Source organism: Phoca vitulina, unplaced genomic scaffold, assembly GCF_004348235.1.
Source record: "Phoca vitulina isolate PV1807 unplaced genomic scaffold, GSC_HSeal_1.0 scaffold83, whole genome shotgun sequence".
In the NCBI taxonomy this organism is placed as follows: Eukaryota; Metazoa; Chordata; class Mammalia; order Carnivora; family Phocidae; genus Phoca; species Phoca vitulina.
This window is the reverse complement of record NW_022589786.1, coordinates 3,284,874-3,308,436: the sequence shown is the minus strand read 5'-3', so window position 1 is coordinate 3,308,436 and position 23,563 is coordinate 3,284,874. Positions and strand designations below refer to the sequence as shown.

General features: G+C 57.5%; 1 protein-coding gene across 1 annotated transcript; it reads right to left on the bottom strand.

The window, feature by feature from the left end:
- Positions 1-1,292: 1,292 nt before the first annotated feature.
- Positions 1,293-19,703, bottom strand: SLC6A7 (solute carrier family 6 member 7). Its single transcript, XM_032395330.1, is given in 14 exon segments — positions 1,293-2,999; positions 6,376-6,543; positions 7,084-7,184; positions 7,391-7,508; positions 7,940-8,056; positions 8,375-8,487; positions 9,190-9,314; positions 9,445-9,548; positions 10,598-10,732; positions 11,440-11,578; positions 12,032-12,266; positions 12,447-12,578; positions 14,183-14,366; positions 19,377-19,703. Coding segments are annotated over 14 exon segments (1,914 nt in total). The 5' UTR covers positions 19,410-19,703; the 3' UTR covers positions 1,293-2,789.
- Between the last annotated feature and the right edge of the window lie 3,860 nt (positions 19,704-23,563).

Below are 23,563 nucleotides of genomic sequence, written 5' to 3'. Positions count from 1 at the left end.
GCTCTGGGGGCACTGGGCTTGTCCCCTGCTGGGGCATTCCAGGATTCCAGGCTGGGGTTCTACTCCAAACAGGGCTGATGCCTTCCTTGAGCTGTCCCTGTGCTGCCATGGCTTCCTTCAATCGGTTCCCACTGCCGTTGGGCCTGGCTGGGGGTCTGTTCTGAGCCAGGGCGACCTGAAGTCAATAAAGGGACGGGGATGGGGGCTGTTGGGAGGTGGCAGAGGCGGGAGAAGGGTGAGGTGGCAGGACAGCCTGTCTGGGAGCAGCGGAAGTGGAAAAGCAGAAGATGGGAAGATGGGGCCGGGGAGGACAGACCAGGAACCTCAGGCCCGGGTGCTGAGGCGGTGAGCGAGTGCAAGAGCAGTCGGAGGAAGCAAGGCAGGGCAAGTGAGGCAGGGGGAGGTGAAGCTGGTGGGCTCCCTAGGCTCCTAGAATCCTCTAATTGCAGACTGGGAATCTGGGAGAAGAGAAGCCCAGACTTCTAGGATCGCCCATTCCGGACTCCCAGGACCCCAGGCTGCAGCCAAGAGGTTGGGTGAGGAGTCCTCACAGGACCATGGCCGCGGGGGGGGGGGGGGGGGGGGGGGGGGGGCTGGGGCCTGTCCTAGAGGGAGCCTGGAGGGCCTGGAGAGGGCTTCCTCCTGAGCTGGCCCCAGGGGCTCTGTGAGCAAGGCTGGAGCCTGCCCCCAGGGTGTGGGAAGAGGCACCTTGAATTGTGAAGGCCATTCTTGAGCCCTCAGCAAATTAGCAAACCCATGCTCTTCCTCCATCTAGAGCCCCAAACAAAGAGGGGCAGGAGGGCGCCTGGCCCTTTGTTAGGGGAAATTTATTAATATCCGAAATATGCAGCAGCCCTTTCTCTCCACCCGCATTCAAAGCCTTCCCGAACACCTGGGCCTGCATTTGAAAGGCCCTAGGGCTCTTTTATGCAGCCAGGTCCTGCCAGGAGGGGGTGGGTAGCACCAGGAAATCCTTCCAGCCCCAGCTGCACCTGCTGGTAGGCCGGAGAACAGCTGGGGCTGGAGAGGGGAGCTCAGCTGGGTAACCTTGAGCCAGTCTTCCCCTTGAAGGGCCTCAGTTTGTCCGTATATGTACCGGGGGCTGAGTGGCTTCCTCATCTTCACCGCCCTTCCTCAACAACCCCCCCCCCCCCACCGCCAGTGCCACAGAGAAATGGGACAGCAAGTGTCAGAAGCCGGGAGAGCCGAGCCTCAGTTCCCTCATCCGTCCTACAGAAGCTGGAAAACCCTGTGCTGCCCACCCCCAGGTTCTCAGCAGTAAGGAGAAGGGGTAAGAAGGATGACCTCATTGGTGTTTATTAACAATAAACCAACAGAACATGGATAGGTTGGGGAGACAGCAGGAGAGAAAGAGGGCGCACAGGCCGGCCCAGCTGCATGAGGGTGCCCTGCCCCCCCGGGGGGCACGTTTTCACGCTCCACCCTCATCTCTCAGGGAAGGAGGGACCCCAGGGCAGCCCCTCCCGTGCCTGGGACTGAAGACGCCAAGGCCTCTGGCCACAGGCCTGAGGTGTTGGCTGTCCTTGGCTCCCTGCCTCCATCCTCATGCCCGGGCCCAGCATCAGGACAGCCAGCCATGTGTGCGGACTACCTCCAAGCCTCTTAGTTGCCTTGGTGGGTCCACAGCCAAGGCCAGTCTCCCAACAGTGCCTGGAGCTGGAGGAGACAGTGAGGGCCACCAGAACAGGGAGAAGAGAATGGTGGGGCTTTGGGTCCTGACTACGAGCCCTCACTCCCACCTCTTCACTTGTGTCCTCTGTCCTAATCATGCCCAGGGCTCCCTACACGGGAGGGCACAGGGTCCAGTGAGGAAAGCTGTGGGCCCTTCTCAGAAGTGTGGGTCAAAATAAAATACATTAGTTTCTCTGGGGGAAAGAAAAGTGTGGGGACCTCCTCCTTTCCCCACCCCCACCCCCTCACTCAGGCCACCAGCCCCTCTTGCCTGCCCTCCACAGGCCTCCCACCTCCACCCCGTCCCCTCTAATCCACCCTGCACACTGACCTGATAGATATTCTATCTAAAGCACAACCAGATCATGCAAACCCCTGCCCGCCCCTTGTCCCCTGCTCCCCCTCCCCCTCATGCGTCCTTCCCACCTGGACCCTGCTGTAACCTGGTAACACCTTGACCTCTGCCCTGGGCTTGGGGGGTGGGGCACAGGGGCTACACTGGGGCCTCCACACCCTGCCCTCCTCCTCCTCTCTCCCTCCCAACTTGCCCATCCTCCAGGGCGCTCAGACCCCACCTCCTTCAGGAAACCTGGCCCAGGCACAGGAGCCCACAGGGCTTTTCTCCCACTGCACTTGCTAACCGTCGAGGCCTGGGGCCTCGGGGGCCTCGCCCCGCCCTGAGCGTCCCTGCCCAGCTCGAGATTCTGGCTGTTTGAAGTGTGTGGGGACAGACTTTCCTAGAAAAGAGAGGAGGAGTCTGGGCCCTGAACAGAGGAGAGAATGATGCCAACCGCCACATGAGAAAGGAAACTGGTTGGCCAGGCGGCCTGGGGTCCAGTGCCCTCCGCCATGTGACCTCAGGCAAGGCCCTCTCCCTGGCCTCAGTTCACCCATCTGCACAATGAGGACTGAGCTTTGAGTGGGTCTGTGTGCATGTGGGGAGAAGGTAGACAGAGAGGAGAGGCCACAAGAAAGGACTTGCCCTGGGCACCGGCATCCCCGTGGCGACCCGCCACGGCCTCGGGCCTCTCGGAACCCCACAGGGCACGGCTAGCCTTCGCAGCCGGGCAGGGCCTCCTGGCCCCCGGCCTCTCGCCTCACATCATAGACTCCTCCTCCTCGGCGATCTCGCGGTCCACCTCGATGGCCGTGTTCTCGAAGCTGGTGATGCCCCCGTACTTGCGCATGTGCACCATCAGTGGCTTGGGCGACTGGCTCCCCGCTAGCGTGGCCACGTACATGCCAGTCCGGTTCTCCTCCAGCGACGGGCCCCAGTCCATGGCCGGTCGGCTGGCCTGCTGGAGCCGCTGTGGCAGAGCAAGGACAGCGGTGAAATCGGGGGCGGCCGGCGCTCGTGGAGTGCTTCCTGCGGCCGGGCACCCCGCACAGACCTCACCACGTCACCTGGGTCAGCCCCAGCAACAATCCCGGGGGGTGGGGGGTGGGGCCAGGGCAGTGGCACCTCCCCAGGGGAATGAGTCACGTGCCCGGTGAGAGTCCTGCTTGGCCACTCACAAGCCGGGTGGCCTTTGGGCATGGGTTTTAGGCTTTCCATGCTCGGTTTCCCCCTCTGTCACTGGGGGATCGTGATGCCTTCGTAGGGTGGTCAGCAGGCACTGAGATGGAGCACTTAGAGGGGTGCCGGGAACAGGCTAGGATTACCTGCCAGCCAATCCAGGAGCCCACTCTGGGTCCTTTCCCCTAAATGCTGAGTCCTAAGCAGCGGGGAGCTTTGGGGAAGAGCCAGGAGCCGGGAGCACTGCAGCCGGGGTGCTCGCTGACCCTCCAGTGTCTCCCAGTTGGCCTCATTCTGACTCTGATGTCTGCCCTTTCCCTCTCGAGCCCCAGTTTCCACGGAAGGAGGGAGGTGACTAAGGTAATGACTAAGTCTGGACTTTCTAGGGTTCCTCCCTTCCAAACCACATTCCCAAAGCCCTATGCCCGCCCTCGGGGGAGAAGAGCCCCAGACGCTTGAAGGAGGATAGACGATCAACATTAAGTGGAGCCTACTAGGTGCAGATTCAAGGAGGATAATGTGTGCAGAGCCCTTAGCCTGGGACCCAGCATGGCTCCACACTCAAAGCGTGGTGACACTTACTGAACTGTTGTAGAGCATGTTACCCCCCTGCTCAGAAACCTGCCTGTGGCTTGTCATTTCACTTGGAATAAGACCCAAAGTGCCCACCACGGCCTCTATGTCCTGGGCCCTGTCTACCTACCTGATCTCAGCTCCTGCCACTCTCCTTCCACCCACACCCACTCTGATCCAGTCTTGCTGACCTCCTTGCTGCCTTCAGACATGCCAGCACCCCCCCCCCCCCCGCCTCAGGACCTTTGCACTGATTGTCCTTCTGCCTGGAATGCTCTCCCCTTAGGTATCTATATCGATCACCTTGTCGGTTCGGTCAGGTGTCTGTCACCCCCTCAGAGGTCTTCCCGGCCACCCTGGCCAAAATACTTTCCCATCATTCTCTATTCCTAAACTTTGCCTTTGTTTCAGTTTTTTTAATTATTTTTAAAATATAGCACTTACTACTACCTTTGTGTATTTGTTTATTGTCTGTCTCCCACATTAAAATCCAAGCTCCCTGAGAGCAAGCACTTAGATTCGTTCCCAGCTGAACACTAGAGCCTAGACCAACGCTTCTCGACCTGAGTACTCCGGACATTTTGGCTGGAGAGTCCGTGTGTAAGAGCTCTCTGCACACTGAGCAGGGTTTAACAGCATCCCAGCTCTCTTCCCACTGGAAGCCAGTACCACCCGCTGTGCACACCATTCTATTATGACAAGCAAGATGCCTCCAGATGCTACCAAATGGCCTCCGAGAGCAAAATCACCCCCATGAGAATCCCCGGTGTGGAACAAAACATTCACCATGTTCCACTCTGTGCTAAGTGTGGGCTTCTTCGATCCTTACAGCGTCCTTGTGAGGGGGCATTAGGCCTTTCACCCTCCACCCCCACAGATATTATCTGGAAGTCAAGTTCAGCAAGGTTAGTCAACTTGGCCAAGGTCAAACAGGTGACAAGTGGCGATGCTGGGATTTGACCCCAGGCAGTCTGACTCCATCCTAAACTTTTAAAATACTCTGTTTTTCTGCCCTTCACGGTTCTGACAACACTGATGAGCTTCTTTTCTGCTCACAGCAAGCCTTAGGGGAGGGATCACTGTCCTCACTTTAAGGACAGAGAAAAGCAAGGTTCAGAGAGGTGCATTAACTGCTTAGGGTCACACAGCTGGCAAAAGGCAGACCCCGATTTTTCCTAGGGTGTCAGTGCTGGAAGCCCTGGTCTCTGAAGGTCTCCGGAGCCGGGCAAGGACTCCTCTGCAGTGCTCCCCACCCAACAACACGGCCCTGGGCCTGGCGGTTGGTGGCTGTGGCAGCAGGGCAAGAGGGAAGCGTAGCAAGGCTTGGGAACCATGAACTTCCAGGGGGCTGGAGCCCTCTACCCTGAGCAACACTGCTCTCCTCCTTTCCTTTGCAGACACCTTGGCTCTCAAGCAAGGAGACGCATTTCCTTTAGCAGCAAGGTGGGGCTCCCGAGGTTGAGAGCAGGCCAGGGGTTTGCCCCCAGGCACACACACAGCAGTGGCTGGACCCCGGGACTGCCCTGCGGGCCGGTGCTGTGGCCACAACCCACTTCTGCTGGGGAAAGGCTCTGAGACTTTCCAGGGGCAGACCTGAGGGTGGGATGAGGGACAGCTGAGGGCACAGTGCAGCTGTATGGGGAGTGGGGGCAGCAGGGTGCTGGCAAACGGGCTGGGGCAGTGGTTGGAGGGGCGCAGGAGGCTTGATTTGTAGCCGATTCCAGTGGTATAAATATTCCCACCAAGATCGATTTCAAACCAGCTCACAACATCCCTGAAAATTTAACAATTAGCTATCATGAGACAGTAGCAGCTGGCTCCAGCATAGTCCTGATGGGATCTATGGGGTATGGGTCGGGGTCCCCAGGCTCTCTCCAGACCCTAGCAGGCTCACTCAGCTCTGCTCACTATGACAACCTCCCCCAACCAGAGGGACTCCACACCCATGGCCTCAGAAGTGCAGAGTGCAGTGAGGCTCAGAGAGGGCCAGAGCATTGCAGTGGTCACATAGCTTCACCGCACACTCACTGGTCCACTCCCCTCTTCTGAGACCTGCAGATCCCCATGCCCAAACAGCTTGCATTCTCTGTGCTTTCTGGATCTCTTCACAAAGCCTGGCGTGGGCAGGGCTCCCACCATCAATGCATTCCCAGGTCACCCATGGGCTGCAGCCCACCCTCGGGGTCTCTCAATCTTGCCTTCTGACCCTGAGTTCCCATAGGGAAGCTTTGGGCCGGTGACCAGAGTTCCAGTCCTGACCCCTGCCTGACTCACAGTAGGACCCTGGGCCATTCCCTTGTCCTCTCCCCGAGATGTGTGGGCATTGGCCAATATCGGTGGTCTTGGGATTGTGCTCCCCCCGCCCTCAGAGGCCCCACGTGGTGCCAGGGGCCACAGGGGAGGACCCTAAGCCCCCTGAGCCTGCCTCACCCCCAGCAGGTCTGAGAGGATTCATAGCTCAGGCTACTGGTTGGAAAAGCTTGTGAGGCCCTGGGTAAGGTGCCGGGGCAGATGTTCTCTGTTCTAGCAGGTGGGCCGAGGGTAGGGCCCCGGGTCAGGAAGGCCAGGGGCAGACAAGGGCCAGGCAGACTTACCTCCCAGAGCGAGCCCTCCTCCCGGAGCACAGCCACCAACATGCCGGCTGGGATCATGAGGCAGGACAGCAGGCCCATCAGGATGCCCAGCAGCTCTGCCCAGGCTGGGAAACGGTAGCTGCCATACTCCGAGGGCTGGTACTTGACAACGCTATACACGAGCAGGGCCTGCAGGCGGGGGCCCCAGCAGCTCAGTGGGCTCTGGGCAGGCCCCGGGGCTTAGAACAGCCCGGGTCTGAGCTACCTGACGGCCTGACAGAGCCCAGCCCAGAGCTACCCAGTGTCAGAGATAACCCAGTCCTAAGCTGTCTAGAACCTGAGATGGTCCATCCTTGGAGCCTTTGTGAGGCCTGAGACAGCCCAGCTCTGAAGCACCCAGTTCTTGAGATAGCCTGTGCCTGAACTCCAACTCCAAGGCCCAGAAAGCGCAGACATGCACCAACACACCAGTCTAAAGCCCCAGCCCTAAGGCCCTGGCGCCTGGGAAAGCCCCACTCATTTTGCTAACAACACGCGGGGCTGGGCCCAGCAGAGCTACAAAAGCTGGGGGCATCGAGGCGGAGGGGAGTAGACCCAGATCCTGGCGCCCACCCACCCCTCAGCCCGGACAGAGGTCCACTCTGGGCCAGAGCAGCCTTGCCAGACTGAATGCCCAGAGGGGGACCCTACTCTCAGCCCTGGGCCCCATCCCTCCTTCCCACCAGTTACCAGGAGCGTGGCCGGGGACAAGAACAGCCAGCAGGCCCTGAAGTAGAGGCCCGGCTTGAAGCCCAGCATCATGTGGATGTCCCGGCAGAACCTCTGGATGCCTGCGCAGGGGAGGGGAGGAGAATGGCCCCACCAGCAAACCCCCCCCCACACACACAAGCACCAGCAGCCCCTTCCCCCTCCACGCCACTGCCCCCACTGGAGACCCTGGCCCTTGGGACCCGGGACCCAGTGCAGGGGGGCTCCAGAGTAGACTCCCATCCTCCCACGGGGGGAGCCTCACTCCCTCTCGCACGGCCCCTCTCACCGTACACCCGGGTGACGGCCAGGCACGTGGTGATCACCACCACCATGAGCCCGAAGCTGGCGCTGTAGTCGTCCAGAAGCACCAGCCAATACATGCCTCCCTAGAACACAAGCCACAGCTCTGGGGTTCCCTCACCCCAGTCTTGCTCCCTAGTGCGAGCCCAGGCCAGCGGTGACAGCAAGACAATGACCGTGTGACTGCGGCCTACCTGCCGAGCCCTTTACACACATCATCTTATTGGAGCCTCACGACAATCCTAGATGTAGACCCCATTTTATTGGTGGGAACACAGGCTGAGGAAGGGGAAGCCACTTGTCCTGAGGTCATCTGGTAAGTGGGAGAGCCAGGCTTGAAGCCAGGACTCTGGGCCATAGGCCAGGCTGCCCTTGGGGAGAGGGCCTGGGTTGGGCTAGCTTCCTCCCGAAGAGAAGAAGCAGGTGGCCCAGGGGACAGTCACGGACACTGCTGCAGGCGCCCGGCCTCGCCTCCCCCGCTGGCTGCACACACACCCCCCCCCCCCCCCCCCCCCCCCCCCCCGGGGGGGGGGGCCAGCCCCATCAGGTACATGGCCACGCAGATGAGCCCCGAGAACACAGCCTTCTTGGGCCGCAGGTAGTAAGGGAACTCGTCGGTCACAGCTGTCACGATGGTCTCCAGGAAGGCAAACTGGGGGGAGGGGAGGGGAGGGTCGGAGTTCTGCCTCCACCACACGCACATACACACGTGCACGGACACACAAGCTCACACAGAGATACACCCCACACAGACAGACACACATCACACACACACACAGCTACGTCATACACACAGACACGTCGCAGACGGACACACGCACACACACATCACACACGGACGCACACATCGCACACACATCACACACACACACAGCTACGTCATACACACAGACACGTCGCAGACGGACACACGCACACGCACATCACACACACCCCCCACAAGGTGCCCGCTGACGCAGACAAGGCTCACCTGGCTATCCAAGCCAAGAGTCAGGAGCATGAAGAAGAAAAGGAAGGACCAGAAGGGCGACAGAGGCAGCATGGTCATGGCCTGTGGGTAGACGACAAAGGCCAGGCCGGGGCCTGGGCCAAGGGCACAAAGGGTCAGCAGCCTGGGGCACGAGGCAGGCCCCCACAGGCACACTCAAACACACATGGTCGCTTCCACCCACGTGGGCACACTAGTTAAGCAAAACTCAGAGATTCACCCTAACTGCACACTTCCAACGCTTAACTCCTAGGACCCAGGCCAGTATACACTGTCGCTGCTCAGTGAACACAGGTGGACAAAATAAATGAATTAATAATGAGTACAGGAAGAAACACAAGACTCAATATAAAACCTCATTTGAATACACTTATGTACACCATCATTCACACAAACAACCCCACCAACACATACGTGGACATGTCCACTGGCACAGACACTGATTCGCATCATCATGTGAACCCTCAGTTCACTTGCACAAGACATCCCTACACGGGAAATGACTCATTTGGACAAGCAAGGCAAGTTACTAAGATGTGACAAAACCTAAGACAATGTCGTACAGACATTCATTTATCTCCAGACACAGTTTAATGCACACTCCATTGCCCTCCCACCCCCTTTGCACTTGGACACCCAGAGACCAGTTAAGATACGTTCATTTGTGTGGGCGCCCATCCACACACTCACTGGATGTAGCCATCCACAACCTTGCTGGTGCACACGTATGTTCCCTCGCCCGGCCCCGGCGGTGCCCAACACACACCCTCACCCCCAGGGCTGGCCCGCCTGCCCACCTGCTTTGGCTACTTGGTCCACGGGCACACCCAGCTCCTGAGACATGTAGCCCAGCACAGAGAAGATGGCGAAGCCAGCCAGGATGCTGGTGATGGCGTTGCCCAGAGTGACGATAAAGGTGTCTCTGCCGGGGGACGTCCGGGCACACAGGTCCAGGCCAGAGCAAGCTGGCCCCGCCCCCAGCCCACAGGGCCTGCCCTGGCCGGCCACTCTCCTCCCTGCTCGGGCCGCGGGGTCTGGGAGGCTGCACTCACCTGTAGATGTTCTGGTGAAACGTGTTATAGGAGGCAAAGGTGAGGAGACCCCCGAAGCCCACACCCAGGGAGTAGAAGATCTGAAGAGCAGCCTCGATCCACACCTGTGGCAGGGAAGGATGCAGATGGAGAGCAAAGAGAAGGGCTGGCACGCCGTGGCCCTGTCCAGAGGGCCACGGAAAGAGGAGGGAGGAGGTGGGGCGGGAGCGAGGCCACAGGTCCAGCTGACGGCGTGGTGAAGAGCCTGGCTCAAAATGACATGGGCCGGGGCAAACCCTGTTCTAGCACTTCCACGGGGGACTCGGGTAAGTCCCTTTCCCTCTCTGGGCCTCAATTTCCCCATCCAGGATCTAGATGATGGCTAAGCTTGGTCCGATTCTGAAGGAAGTAGTGTCTTATGTGAATTTCCAGTAGATCCATATTGACAACAAGCCCATGGCACCCCTGGAGTTGGGGGGGCCTGGATTTGATTCCAGCTGCCCCGCTTTGCAGCTGTATGGCCTTCGCAAGGCCACATCGCCTCTCTGAGCCTAGGGTCCCCGCTCTGTAAGGCAGGGATAAGAACAGTAGCTCCCTTACAGGGTGGTGGTAAGGTTTAATGACTGCATCCGTGCCAAGTGCAGGGTCAGGCCGTTGGCAGTTAATAAGTAAGAAATGTTCGCTGTCGGCACCACTGTTGCCATCATTACTAATGCCCTCCTTGGGGTTTGGAGTCAGACAGGTCTGGGTTGGAATTCCAGCTCTGCCACCCCCTAGCCGTGTGATCTTAAGCTTATCATTCTTTCAGGCCTCAGTTTCTTCATCTGTAAAATGGGAGAATAATGTCTACCCTTTTTTAAGATTTATTTTTTTAGTAATCTCTACACCCAATGTGGGGCTCAAACTCATGACCTTGAGATCAGGAGTCGCACACTCCTCTGACTGAGCCAGCCAGGTGCCCCAGAATAATGTCTACTTTGTAGGACAGTGAAGAATAAGAAATGAAAAAGACATACAGTGTTGAGCACAGTGCAGAGCACAGGGTCTGGTACTGGGGGCCCACCACAGGGAGGATTCCTACCCATTGCCCTTTTTTCCCCAAGGAGCCCTCCTCCTTCTACTCTCTGGCTCAGGCCTGACCCCTCCCTCTGCACCGCAGCCCCGAGGACCTCACCTTGGAAGACAACAGATGGTGAAACTGGGGGGTGAGATAGAACTGGATGCCCTTCCAGGCCCCTGGCAGGGTGACTCCTCGGACCAGCAGCATGAGCAGGATGAGGTAGGGGAACGTGGCCGTGAAATACACCACCTGAGAGTGATAAGTGGGGATGGAAGGCCGAGGTGACCTTCCTTCTACCCTGTTCCTCTTCCAGAATTCCCCATCTTACCTAACTCGCAAGCTGAGAACAGCCACCATCCATGATGCTTCTCTTTCCCTCCCTGCCTCCCTCCCTCTGCACATGGATCCCTCTTTAAAGTCCTGTCACTGCTTCTCAAAGCATCCCCAACCCATCCACCCTTTCCAGCTCTGCTGTGCCCTGCTCCAGGCACCCTCGGCCCTTGCCTGGAGGCCTTGCCTAGGGTTGATGAGAGTCTCCCTCTCCATGTGTCCACTCCCCTTGCCCCCAGCCCATGCAACCCACCCTGTGTGGTCATCCGCCACTGCACATTCCCAAAGCCCCCACCACCCTGAGTCATAGACCCACCTTCCAAGCATTCAACAAACACCAGAGGAGCCTCTTCAAAGTGCCAAGCACTCCGTTAGGATACAAACTGGAGTAACAGGTCCTGTCCTTGGCAAGTTCCAGTCTGGTGAACCAGCCTGGCCACCACCCATCCTTCCCTCCAAATCTTCCTTCAGGCAGTGCCTCCGACCCCCACCCCCACTCCGACCCCCAACCTCTTCCCCGGCGACGTTTATTCATCCTCTCAGACTCAGTCCATGCCCTGCTGCCTCCTCCAGGAAGCCCTCACCCCTCCCAGCCCCTCGGGCCCCTAGGACCTCCCGGGCCTCACCTTGCCCGAGGACTTCACGCCCTTGAGGATACAGAGGAACACGATGACCCAGGCCAGCAGCAGACAGAGGCAGAGGTTCCAGCGGATCTCCCCGGGACTGCCAATGCCCCGGCTGCCTTGGATGTGGAGGACATAGCGGCTGTGGGAGAGGAAGATTGGAGTGTCCTCTGGTCAGCCTGCCACACTCCGTGGGCATGGGGTAAAGCTGTGGCCAGCAAGGTTACTATTACTGGTGTCAGCACCATCTCGATTATCAGCTGGCGTTTACCCAGCATGATTATCCGATAGGCTGGGGCGCAATTTATACCTTCCTTCCCTTAATCCTCACAACGACCCTCAGAATGCTATTCCCATACCCACTTCAAAGATAAAGCACCAGAAGATAGTACATTGTGTAAGGTCACACAGCTGGTCAGTGCAGAGCTGGAATTAGAAGCCGGGGTCCACCTAACACCAGCACCTGGACTCGGCCTTCCAGGTGCACGCTGAGCCCCCTGGGGACCCTGGCGCATTCCTGCCCCCTGTCCCTCCCACCCCATCCCCAGCAGCTCGGGGCCCTCCCAGACAGCTGCTGGGCTGGCAGTGGTCTGACCTCCAGTACTCTTCGCTGGGGCTGACGGTGCTGGTGAGGTTGAGGGGCAGGGCCCCATTGCCATCCTTGGAGCCTCTGTGCTCAAGGCAGAGGTCCGTGTTCCACCAGTTGCCACAGTGCTCCCAGGGCAGGTTGCTGGTGAGGGAGGCGAAGAGGTAGAAGAGGACGTAGGCGATGATCATGTTGTAGTAGATGGCCACCAGGCCTACGATGAGCAACATGGCCGCGCCGGCACCTGGGCGTGGGGGAGAGGGGGCTGCCCTCAGGTCAAGCCTTCTGCAGACCAGGCTGTGTGGCCTCGGGAAGCCATCCCCTGTCTGGGCTTCACTTCCCTCTTCCTAGAGGCTGGGTCATGGAGGACAACCTCCCTGCCTCCCCCCGGGCCCAGGCCCCTGCCGGGACTATGAGGCCTCACCTTTGAAGAGGGGGCTGATTTTCCAGACGGCCAGGGGTCCCAGGCTGGAGAACTGGCCCAGAGAGAGCTCGAGGAAGAAGAGGGGGATGCCGCAGACGGCCAGCATGAGGAAGTAGGGCACGAGGAAGGCGCCTGTGCGGAGGAGGAGGGCGGTCAGGGGAAGGTCTCAGGTGGCTCGGCTCCCCTAAAGCCCAGCTCCAGCCCCGCCCCTCTCCTGATGGCAGACACCTGCAACCCCACGGAGCACTTCTCCTGTGGATGGACCAGATCACGGAGGGCTACAGGGGCTCGTGGGGCTTTACCCTCCTCTGCAGCCCCAGCGCCCAGAGCAGGGCTGGGCTCAGAGCAAACACTGAGTGACTGAAGGAATATGAGTGAATTCCCTGCCAAAGAAAGCGCAAACTCCTCAGTAGGAAATGAACGTGCTCGGGATCTGGCCCCAATAGACCTCCCCCTGTCCTCTCTGCCATGCCACCTTAGGGGCTTCTGGCTGCCACCAGTGGTCGCATGTGCCCAATACCCCTCCCCATTTGCTTCCCCTACTGACAGGCAGCTCCTTTAGAAGACTGCCCCCCACTACAGGGCTCTGGAAGGGCTGTCAGTCACACCCGCCGCCCCACCCCCCACCCCCTCAGGGGCCGGGCTCCCAAGGGGGGACAGTTAGAGACCTTCCCTGCCGGGGCATATAGCCGCACCCAGAGAGCGCAGCTCTGAGGATGAAGTCATTGTAGAGTTGTCTGTGGCCACCTGCCACCCAACTGCAAGGAGGGAGCCGGTCCCAGGAGAAAATGAGGTCAGCACCCAGAGAGAAACAGAACTGGGAGCCAGGGAAAGGGAGAGCCCACGGAACTGTGGCCATCATGGAGTTCCTAGAGCATCAGACAGCAGCTCCAGTCCCACACTTCCCGGTCACGGCCATTCATCTTGTCCTCGCCTGATCCCCTCCTGTTTGGATTTCTGCCACTCTGCCAATAGGTGCCTCTTCCATGAGTTTGGCAGAGACGGGAGGAGGCTTCGAGGGTGGGCAGGAGCACACTGGCTCTGGGGCAGGTAGTCCTGGAGGTGGAATGTTGGGTCGGCCACCGGGCGACCTTGGACAAGGAACTTGGCCTCTCCAAGCCCCGGCTGTCACATCAGGACAACCGTGCCCGCCCAGGAGGGCTGTCATCAGGGTTAAATGCCTGGGGCTGGCAGACGGGAAGTGCTCAACGCCAGCTATTGTTAATGAGACTCAGAACAGTCACTTGATGGTGAAGCACAGACAACAGAGGATTTATTTAAGATAGGATGGGCTTCGTGTTTGTAGTCTGAACGGAAGGAACCAGGAGAGGAGGACAGATCGAAGATTCACAAGCGGGAAGGACTGGTGGGTGGGGGGAGGAGGGCGGGTGGGAGAACTGTGAGAGCACGGTGATCGCTGCCAGGTGGATACAGCCTGCTGTCATGAAGCAGAGGCAGCTTCTCTGCCCATCACTCAGGGCCCGGGAAGTGCCCAGGCTTCAGGGGAGAGGTGAGGAGGTATCCACCCTGGGCATGAGAGGGGGAGGAGGGGTTTGGGTGATGAAAAAACACAAGGCAGAGAGAGCTCACTTCTCCCAGCCCCATGTCACTGCTTTCGGTGAATTCTGCTCAAGGCCACATAGGAGATGGTGGCCAAAGCCACTGAAAACCTCACTCCACCCCAAGTCTTGGCCTACAAGCCTAGACGCCCCTCCAGCAGGCCCTCCGGCCCCTACCTCCTCCGTTGGTGTAGGCCCGGTAGGGGAAACGCCAGACATTGCCCAGGCCCACACAGTAGCCAATGCAGGACAGCAGGAAATCCAGCTTGCCTGTCCAGTTCCCCCGGTCGGCGGCGAAATCCACGTCCAGGTCTACATCACCCTGGTCACTGGGGGTCATCAGCAGGTCTGGGGTAATGGGCTGCCGGTAAAAGAGACCAAAGAGGTGAGGCCAGGTTGGAACTGTGACACAGCCCCACCCCACCCCCAAAATAAGAAGATGAAATCAAACAGGGCTGAATGCAAAGATACTCTACGGGTTGAGAAAATCAACTGCTCTTAGCTGGGCTAATATGTCATTTGCAGGAGCTCCTTGGGGTGGCTGGTCACTACAAATTTATGAGGCCAGCAGGGTGGCTCAGGCGCTAAGAAAGCCACCTCGATCTTAGTTCGGTTAACAGAGAGGTCAAATCAAGGGATGGTCCTAGGTTGATGATGACAACGATGATGATCTTAATAATAGTTACCATGTCTTGAGCTCTTACTATGTGCTCAGTGCACTAAACGTTTTACCTGATTTCATTCTCAAAGCCTATGAGCTAAGTACTTGTCTAAGTGCTGTTTCAATCACGAGGACCACTGAGGCTCAGAGAGGGGTCATGACATAGCCGAGGTTTTAGAAGGCTGGCTGGTGGAGAGCTAGCTCTCACGCCCAGCACCTCCCAGCACTGAAGCCCGTGTCTTCAACCTCCGGTGCTGGCCTTTGCTACTCCGTTCCAGGCACCGCATTTTAAGAAAGACACAGATAGCTCGGAGCATGTCTACAGGGCAGATGGCCAGAAAGGACGGTGTTCGGGAGAAACAGTGACAGGAGGACAGGGGAAGAAGTGGGGGCCCTCAGCACAGAGAGAAGAGGACTTGGAGGGAACACGGCCTCCCCCGAGGGAGGAATTCGACTTCTGCTCTCATGGCTCAAGGAGGCCTACGGCGGACTGTGAATTTTAGTTCATGAGCAGGAAGAGGCTACTGAGTTCGGATCTATCTCACAGAAGTCATAATCTTCTTGTCCCTGCAGGAGAGAGGCAGGCACAGAGGGGAGTGGCAGCCAGCTGTCCCTAAGATCCCTGCCTGCGATTCAAGGAGGGTGAGGAAGTCCACTGGGCCTTCTCCCTCCAGCCTGGGGCTGGGAAATGGAGGCCCTCCCCGAGCTGCTTGAAATGCTGGCTGGGGGTAATGAGCTGGTGGCCCAAGCTGAGGGCCTGCAATGAAGCCCAAAGATACCAGGCTAACTATCTAAAATTCAGAGAGCATAAATAAATAAAATCTTTAAAAAAAAAAAAAAAAAGGGCGCTTGGGTGGTTCAGTTGGTTAAGCGGCTGCCTTTGGCTCAGGTCATGATCCTGGAGTCCTGGGATTGAGTCCCGCGTCGGGCTCCCTGCTCAGTGGGGATTCTGCTTCTCCCTCTGACCCTCCCCCCGTCATGCTCTCTCTCTCTCATTCTCTATCTCTCAAATAAATAAATAAAATCTTTAAATAAATAAAAAAATTAAATAAAATAAAATTCAGAGAGCAGTTCCCCCAAAGTGTCTCCTGGAATGGGTCAGAAGATAGGGGCAGCCATGCCCTTCCCACTTGCCTCTGAAATTCACACCCATAACAGAGAAGGACGGAGCTGCAAAGAAGGCCAATTGTCCAATAACATCATGGTTCTGAGAGAGGAGAAAGGACCCCCTGCTTCTGCTGAGGAATGGTTGTGGGAAAACAGTGATACCTCTGGACTGGGAGTCAGGAGACTACAATTCTAGTCCCAGGTCTGTGCCACTTCAGGGTGTGACTTGAGGAAAGAGTTTTCTGAGCCTCAGTTTCCCCATCTCTACACTGAGGGGATTGAATAAATCGGTGTTTCCAAAAAATACAGCCCTTGGGATGCTCATGGGTGCTCAGTGTAAGAAAAGGATTCTTGAGTCAAAGAAGTTTGGGGAACACTGGGTTAACACAAAGCAAAATAGTTTTCTTTGCTGCAGGACTTGTCAGATCCTTTAATGCACCAATAACCCACTGTGACTGACTAGAATAGACAGTATTCTGCAATTCTATTTAAGAAAAGGATTTTAAGAAACTATAATGCTGAGATTTACTGAGAGAAATGTAGGTCTATCTGTTAGTCTTCTGGCTCTAATGGTCTGTGAGGCAAGCTTCACCAGAGACTCCCCTGGAGACACTTGCAGTGGTTGAAGACCAGATCGGGTCCTAGCACGGGGACTTGGTAATTGTCTACTGACCAGATATTTTTTCCCCCTAAAATTGCCCTTCCTGACACCAGCCAAGTAGGTGTCTACACACAAATTGGGTGGTGACAGAGGAGGCTTTGCAAGGGATTTGTCCTATGAGCATTGCCGGGATAAAGACGGTGAAAGGAGAGTGCAGGTGTCATAGGACTGGAGGTGTCTGGGTGCAGTGACAGGGTCAAGGCAACGGGTTTGGGGGGGCAGGATGGGGGTAACAGTCTTGGGTTGGCTCCCAGTGACAGTGGCGACCATGGTAATGATCCTGCCTGAGGCTGACTACTGGCCAGAGGGGCAGTGGTAACAAGGACAACCTGGCATAATTATGGGTGATGGCGATGCTGGCGATAATGAACGTGAACAAGCCGCTTCTCCAGTAATTGGGCTTGCGGTGATCTCAGACATGCTGGGCTGAGGGTAGTAGCAGCCCCCGGACCTCTCTGAAACCCGCACCCGCCCTCTGATACCCCTTTCCACAAGGTTCCTCCCCAGCTGGGTGAGCATCGGCCCTCTGGAATCACTCCCTGCCAGATGAGCTCCAGGAGGGATGGGGGAGCCGCCAGTTGACACTGGCCCCTGATATGGGGTAGTGTGGCAGGCTGGTCACCCTGTGAGCCCCCCCAGCCCTGTTCAGGCCAGCTGGCAGGAGGGCCCAGTAATGAGGTTCCTCTGATCCCTCCTGAGAAGCTGCTGCCCTTTCTCTGCTCACAGAGCAGTCCCGGCTCTGTTTCCATGGTGACAAGAGTTCCAAGAGCAGGATGCTGCCAGCTCTCCTGTCCCTCTCCTCCCCCCAATCAGAGGGAAAGCCTGCTCTTGCTCCAGGGACAGGGGATTGGGTCCTCCAAAGATGAGCCAATCCCAAGACCACCTGGAGCCCCCAACCTCACCATGGGGTGAATCCCAGGAGGCTGGCACGGAGAGGATGTGACTGGCTGGGAGACAAGTAACCAAATCAATGGGGCAGGGTTGGAAGCTTAATGAGTCGCTTCACACTTGGGTCTGGGTGTGAAGATCCCACCCCCGATTCCCCCACTGCCTATCCCGACTCACGCAGGAACATAATACTGAGTTTGCCAGACCTGCACCCCCTCTTTTAGGGACCAACAGATGTAGGTCCCCACCAGCAGTGGCAGGTGCTAGAAGAGGTTAGCCTGCCCCAAGCCAAGACTCTCATACCTTCTTCAGGTATACCGGCTGAGAGAGACAATAGAAATCTGGAGTCCAGCTTCATCACTGTGCAGATGAGGAAACTGAGTTTCAGGGAGGGGAAGGGCTGAGCCCAAGGTCAAATAGCAAGTTAAGGGCAGAGCAAGACCAGAATCCACACCCCTGACTTTCAGCCCAGTGTTCATCTCTAACAACGCTGCTCCTTTGCCAATACCCGGCATTTCCTCCCTCCCTGCCCCCTTCACTTGAGACCAAGGGAGAGGACACTGAGGCCAGGTGGCCCCACCCCTGCCCTGTTCGCCCTAGGTCACTCAGCCCATATTTAGGAAAGCAGCAAGCTGCATCCTCCATGTCTGTTTTCTCCTTGTCTATAAAGTAGGGATAACAAGACCTAGCCCCTAGAATTTTTGGAGGATTACATGAGATAAGGTTTACAGAACATGGCTATTTACACACTGTATGGCCCTGTGGCAGTGAGGGGCAGGAGCTCTTGTGGGGAGAGAAGGGAAAGAGGAGAGACTAGGAGAATGGAAAAGAATGGTGGGCAGGACCCAAGAAGACCCAAGAGACCCACAAATGGCCCCAAGAAGTCATTCACGTCAGTAAATAAAAAAGACCCACTTATCACAACGGTTCCACGCCCAGCTGCACAGGGGCAGAAGGCTTGAATGGGGGTGGGGGGGTCAGTGACACCAGCCCCTGTGAGTTCTCTCTCCCATTTACATCTACCAGCCCCTGTGGGGTCACCACATACCCCAAACCCCACTCAGGGGCCTGCTTTGGTGCCTTGATCCTGGAGCTGGATCGGCAAATGACAGTCCAGGTTAGAGAATGGACTTGCCCAAAGTCACAGGGGGGGTGGCATCTGCAGAAAGAGTGCCCAGGAGTTCTGACTCCTTGGCTAGGAATTTCACTTTTAAGCCAAAAGCAAGAAACCTTGACCCAAGACTCTCCCTTCCCGCACCCCCACAGGCTACTTGGCTGGGAGGTCTAACTAACCCCACAGGAGAAGTGGGGAGGGGCTGCGATCTCAGCCCAGGGCTCCAAAAACACAGATTTGTCCCCCTCTCCCATGCCAGCTTCCACCCTACCCCCATAGCCCTTGGGTCTCCTATTTCCTTCCTCCTTGCTTTTGCCTCCGGTCAACCCTGCCGATGGGGTCTTAGCAGGGAAGCTAAAGGTGGTGGGGAGGAAGCAGGTGGTGGCCCCCGCAGGGCAAAAGCACCGGCAAGAAAGGCAGCGTCCCCGCTGGTTCTCGGAGGCTGCTTCAGTGTGGAGCGCACGGATGAGGACCAGGGCGGCTCCCCGCCCCCCACCGCCCCGAAATTAGTCCAGCTCAAGGCTGGCGCTCAGCTATTCTAACACCGCCAACCCCAATCAGCCCCTGGGGGAAACGGGTGGGGGACTGGGAAAGGGCGGGCGCCTGGCCCCAGCCACCCCTACCCCATGCCTCCTGGGGTTGCAGACACCTGTTCGAAGGACCTGGCCAAATGAACCCCAGCCCCATCACACAACACCCCGACCCCGGGATGGGGAAGGCCAAGTCGCCACCCGACAACGCCCCCACCCCACCCCCCAACCCCCGCCGCAGGCTGTGACCCCGCCCCTCCTTGCAACCTAGCTCAGCCCGGCCTCCCCAGGAGCCCCAGCCGGTCCAGGTGTCCTCTCCGACCCTCCCGGGGCCTGGATGGGGCGGGCCTCTGCACCCCCAGGTCAGGTGTGCCCCCGTCCCCGTGTGCGCCCCCGTCCTCCTGCCCTACCTTGCGCTGGTGAGCTCCCTGGAGCTTCTTCATCTTGGAGGGCGGGTTGCCGGGGCTTCCCGGCTTGGCTTCCCCTGAGAGCAGAGAGCGAGCGAGGGAGCAGAGATCGCGCCGCCGGCAGGCCGCCGCGACTTTGCCTCGGCGGCTCCCGCGCACCGGCTTGGGGTGGGGGGCGCGGGCGCGGGCGCAGGCGCTGCGGTCTGTCGGCTGCGGGCGTGGGGCGTGGGGCGTGGGGCGCGGGCCGGGCGCTGCGAACGCCCGAGCCTGAGGAGGGGGGCACCGCTGCGCCCGCGGAGACACCCAGACAGACAGGCTGACGGACCGACAGCCGGGGGATGCGCGCGCCCCCGCACGCAGAGCTGCGGATTGGAGGGGCCCCGAGCGCGGGAGGAGGGGGTCCGCGACGGAAACCCTCGGAGGTCTGGAGTCCTCGGCCACCGTCTCCTGCGTGACCTTGGGCAAGTAACCTGCCCTCTCTGGGCCTCCCTTTCCCCAGTTGGGCGAGGAGAGAGGCAGGCCACGTGCGTGAGCACTAAGGGCCGGGTCCTGGGTTTCAGCGATCGAGTGCCTCCTTTGCTGTGTGACCTTGCCCACGTTACTTAAGCTCGCTGCACTTTTCCAGATGAAAGATGCCTTTTCATCTGGAAAATGGGGATAAGAATCTTACCCCCCTTACAGTGATGTGAGGAATCCAGGGAGATTGTGCATAGAAAACATGTAGTACAGGGCCTGGCACATAGTAGGGGCTCAGCTGACACTTACTGACTGACTGTGAGTTGCCCACTCCTGCCACAAAAGGAACAGCCGACATGAATCGGGTATGTATTCAGTCGTCCAATCTACCAATATTTATTATGCCAGATCCCGGGCTAGGTCTTATTGTCTCAACACAGTGACCTGGAGAGACAGATGGCATCATCCCTATTTTACAGATGAGGAAACTAAGTTCCTCACTCAAGGTCACAGAGCTTGTGAGTGACACCAGTGACAGAGTCAGGCCCCATGGACCTTCTAGGTGGTCTGGAACATTTCTCCTTTTGCTGGGATGAAAGAGATACAGGGAGGTTTGGGCAAGAATAGACAGAGCAAGCGTCACCGTGTTGTTGTGATGGCTTGTGACTTAGATCATGAGCACCTGGGTTCCTCTCCACCCGCAGTATGACCTTAGGAATGTTATCATTTCACGTCTCTAAAATGAGCCATCAGCGACTCCGGGCCTGACCGACCTCTCAGGACCTTGTGAGGGTTCGTGTGAGCTTGTGACTAGGAGGGGAAATTATTAGCTACAGTGTTCAAACCCACTGGTCTGGTATATGCTAGCGCACCTGGCATATGCATTGTAGATCAATCCCTTTCACTCACAAGTGTCCCAGTTCAGACACTAAATCATAGGGTTGCCCTACCATTAACCAACATGGGGAAGTCTTCGGGGAGAGTGAGGATAAGGGCATGCTGCCTCTCATACCCCTGGAGCCTGGAAGGAGGCAAGAAGGGTTTAAATCGAAGTACAGGCCCCGGAAAAGGGCCTGGCTGGGTCCTGGGCCCGCCTCTCCTCCCGAGGTCCCACCCAGCTGCTCCTTCCTTTAAGCCTGGCCTCAAAGGGCAGGCCAGGGGCTCTCCAGATGCAGGAGGAAGGAGCCCTTTGGGCATGAAGGTGAAGGGAAGGAACATTCATGAAACCCTACTGTGTTCATTGGATGAAGGCTTATATCCAACATCTGTTTTATAACTCTTCCCAGCAGCCTGAGAAGACAGGTTTGGGCATCCCCAGTTGCACCTGAGGGAAGGGTCTCAGAGGAGTGAAGTCATATACCTAAGGTCACACAGAGCACGGAATCTCTGGGCTTTGGAGAGGGCAAAAGCCCGTGGCTCCCAAATCCAAGAAGGCCCGGGCAGGAACCACCCCCCCCGCCCCTCCCCCAGGGCCTGTCACCACTTCTCTCACCGGACAGGGTGCAGCTTTGCTGAACAACCCCGTCATTAGACACGTGGGTTTCATTAGACCCTATGGAAGGTCCAGAGAACCACAGGAAGAGGGAATAGAGGTGAGGCATTGGCTCAAGAGTCCTGGAAGACTGGCCTCTTTATGGCACCTTCCCAGTTGCACCTGCTTCCCCCAGATTCAGCCCTGGGGGGAGCCAGCCTTGTGGTCGTGGGAGGGAATAGGACTGGATCTTTTTTTTTTTTAAGATTTTATTTATTTATTTGTCAGAGAGAGAGAGAGAACGAGCAGGGAGAGCGCAGGCAGAGGGAGAGGGAGAAGTAAGCTCTCCACTGAGCACAAAGCCCAACACGGGACTCGATCCCAGGACCCTAGGATCATGACCTGAGCCGGAGGCAGATGCTTAACTGACTGAGCCACCCCAGAGTCCCAGGACTGGATCTTTACTTTAGCCTTCCTCAAGCAAACATATCATGGGTGACCACTGAACATCAGTGGCAGTCACTGGGGCTGTGAGTGCAAATGGGTCCAGGCTCATACTTTTCAGATGGGGAAACTGAGGCCCAGAAAAGGCAGAACTAAAAAAAAAGAAAAGAAGAAGAAGAAGGAGGAGGAGGAGGAGAAGGAGGAGAAGGAGGAGAAGGAGAAGAAGGAGAAGAAAAGGCAGGACTTGTACAATTACCGCGTGAAGCAGAGGTGGGGTTAGTCCTGGCATCTAGGAGTCTGAACCCACTCAGGCTCTGCCCTCCAGATCACACCTTTCTGCCATCCTCTGCCCTATCACTGCAACCCTTGTTAGAAAAGTCTGGTCTTCCGCAAACAAATAAACAAAACCCCAGCATCTTCTAGAAGATATTGTCCACATAAGCCCACCTGCCCACTGAAGCCCCAGTCTTATGATCATACAACTGGCCACGAGTTCAGCCACCAAGCACGTTTGACACCGTCCCCTCTCGCTTATCCCAGAGCAAGTTTGGGTAGTACTGGGCAGAATAACTACTTAGGAATCCTAACCAGTAAATCATCTATCTCCCTTCCCCCTTCCCACCTCTCTCTCTCTATTTTTCCTGGTCTCACATCAAACCAGAATGGAGATGTGTTGCTGATTTAAGGAAAGTGTTAGATGAAAATGTACTTCCTTTTATTATATAGGGAGATATTTTTAAATGCATATAAATAAACATTTTTAATTTGCTAAAACGTTCAGACTTTATCGCTGCAGAGCATGTGTTTTGCTACACCAGCGAGTGGCGACTGTGAAAAATGAGGAATCAGACTGCTAGTCCATCTGGTATGATTCAGAGAAAGTGGCTCCGGAGCAGCCGCACTGGGACGGATTGCCCTCCAAAGCTGCCCTGTCCGAGGCCGGCTCTGCATCCCATTGGCTGGGCACCCCATCCACCCGGAGCCGGGCTGGTTTCCTTGGAGCTCCGCAGTCCTCCTGCCCCCCATCATAACCCGTTACACATGCATGCACACACATGAACCCTGGGCGGCAGGAGACCTCCCTTACTCCTCATGCTGGGCTGAGTCCTCCCCTCCAGCTGAGCCACGGCCCTCTCTGCTCTGCCACACCGACCCCTTGGCAGTCGATGGGATTGGCTCCTCCACAGACTGAGGCTCTCGGCGCGGCATTAGGGGTCTACAGGGGAAGTTGCATGCAAAACATAGTGCTGATGTGCATGCTTCTGATTTGCTAGAGGCCATGACCAGGCCATGGGCCTTTGAGGACCAGGCCAAGCCGTATCTGACATTTGTCTGGACCCCCGGTCTCCAGCACCTGCTCAGGGCCCGCCACCTGGGGGAGGGTGGCATAAAATTGCTATACGCAAAATAGAAGCAGTAGCGGCTATTCCTGACAGGAAGCCTGGAATACCTCTTAGCACTGGGTCGGCTGCTGGGTCTGATGGGACATGAGGGGTCCCTTTCCTGAGCCATAACACCCCGGGCTCCGGTGGAACTCTCTGAGTGATAGGGAGCTCACTACTCACCAGGCAGCCCGTGACAATGCTTGGAAGTCATTTGAGATCAGAGTTTCCTCTTTCCTGGAGCTCAGACACCAAATGACAGGCGATCACCAACCCACCTTGTGGGCCCCACCCAGCCCCCTGACCTCCCATGTCAGCAGCAGCTGCAGCTGACCCAGCCTGCCAGGCCTGGCCGCTGACCTCCTGCTAGACAGAGGTTGTCCTGTGGCTGGGGACAGGCTTGTCCTGCCTCAGACCTCCCAGGCCACCATCTGCCC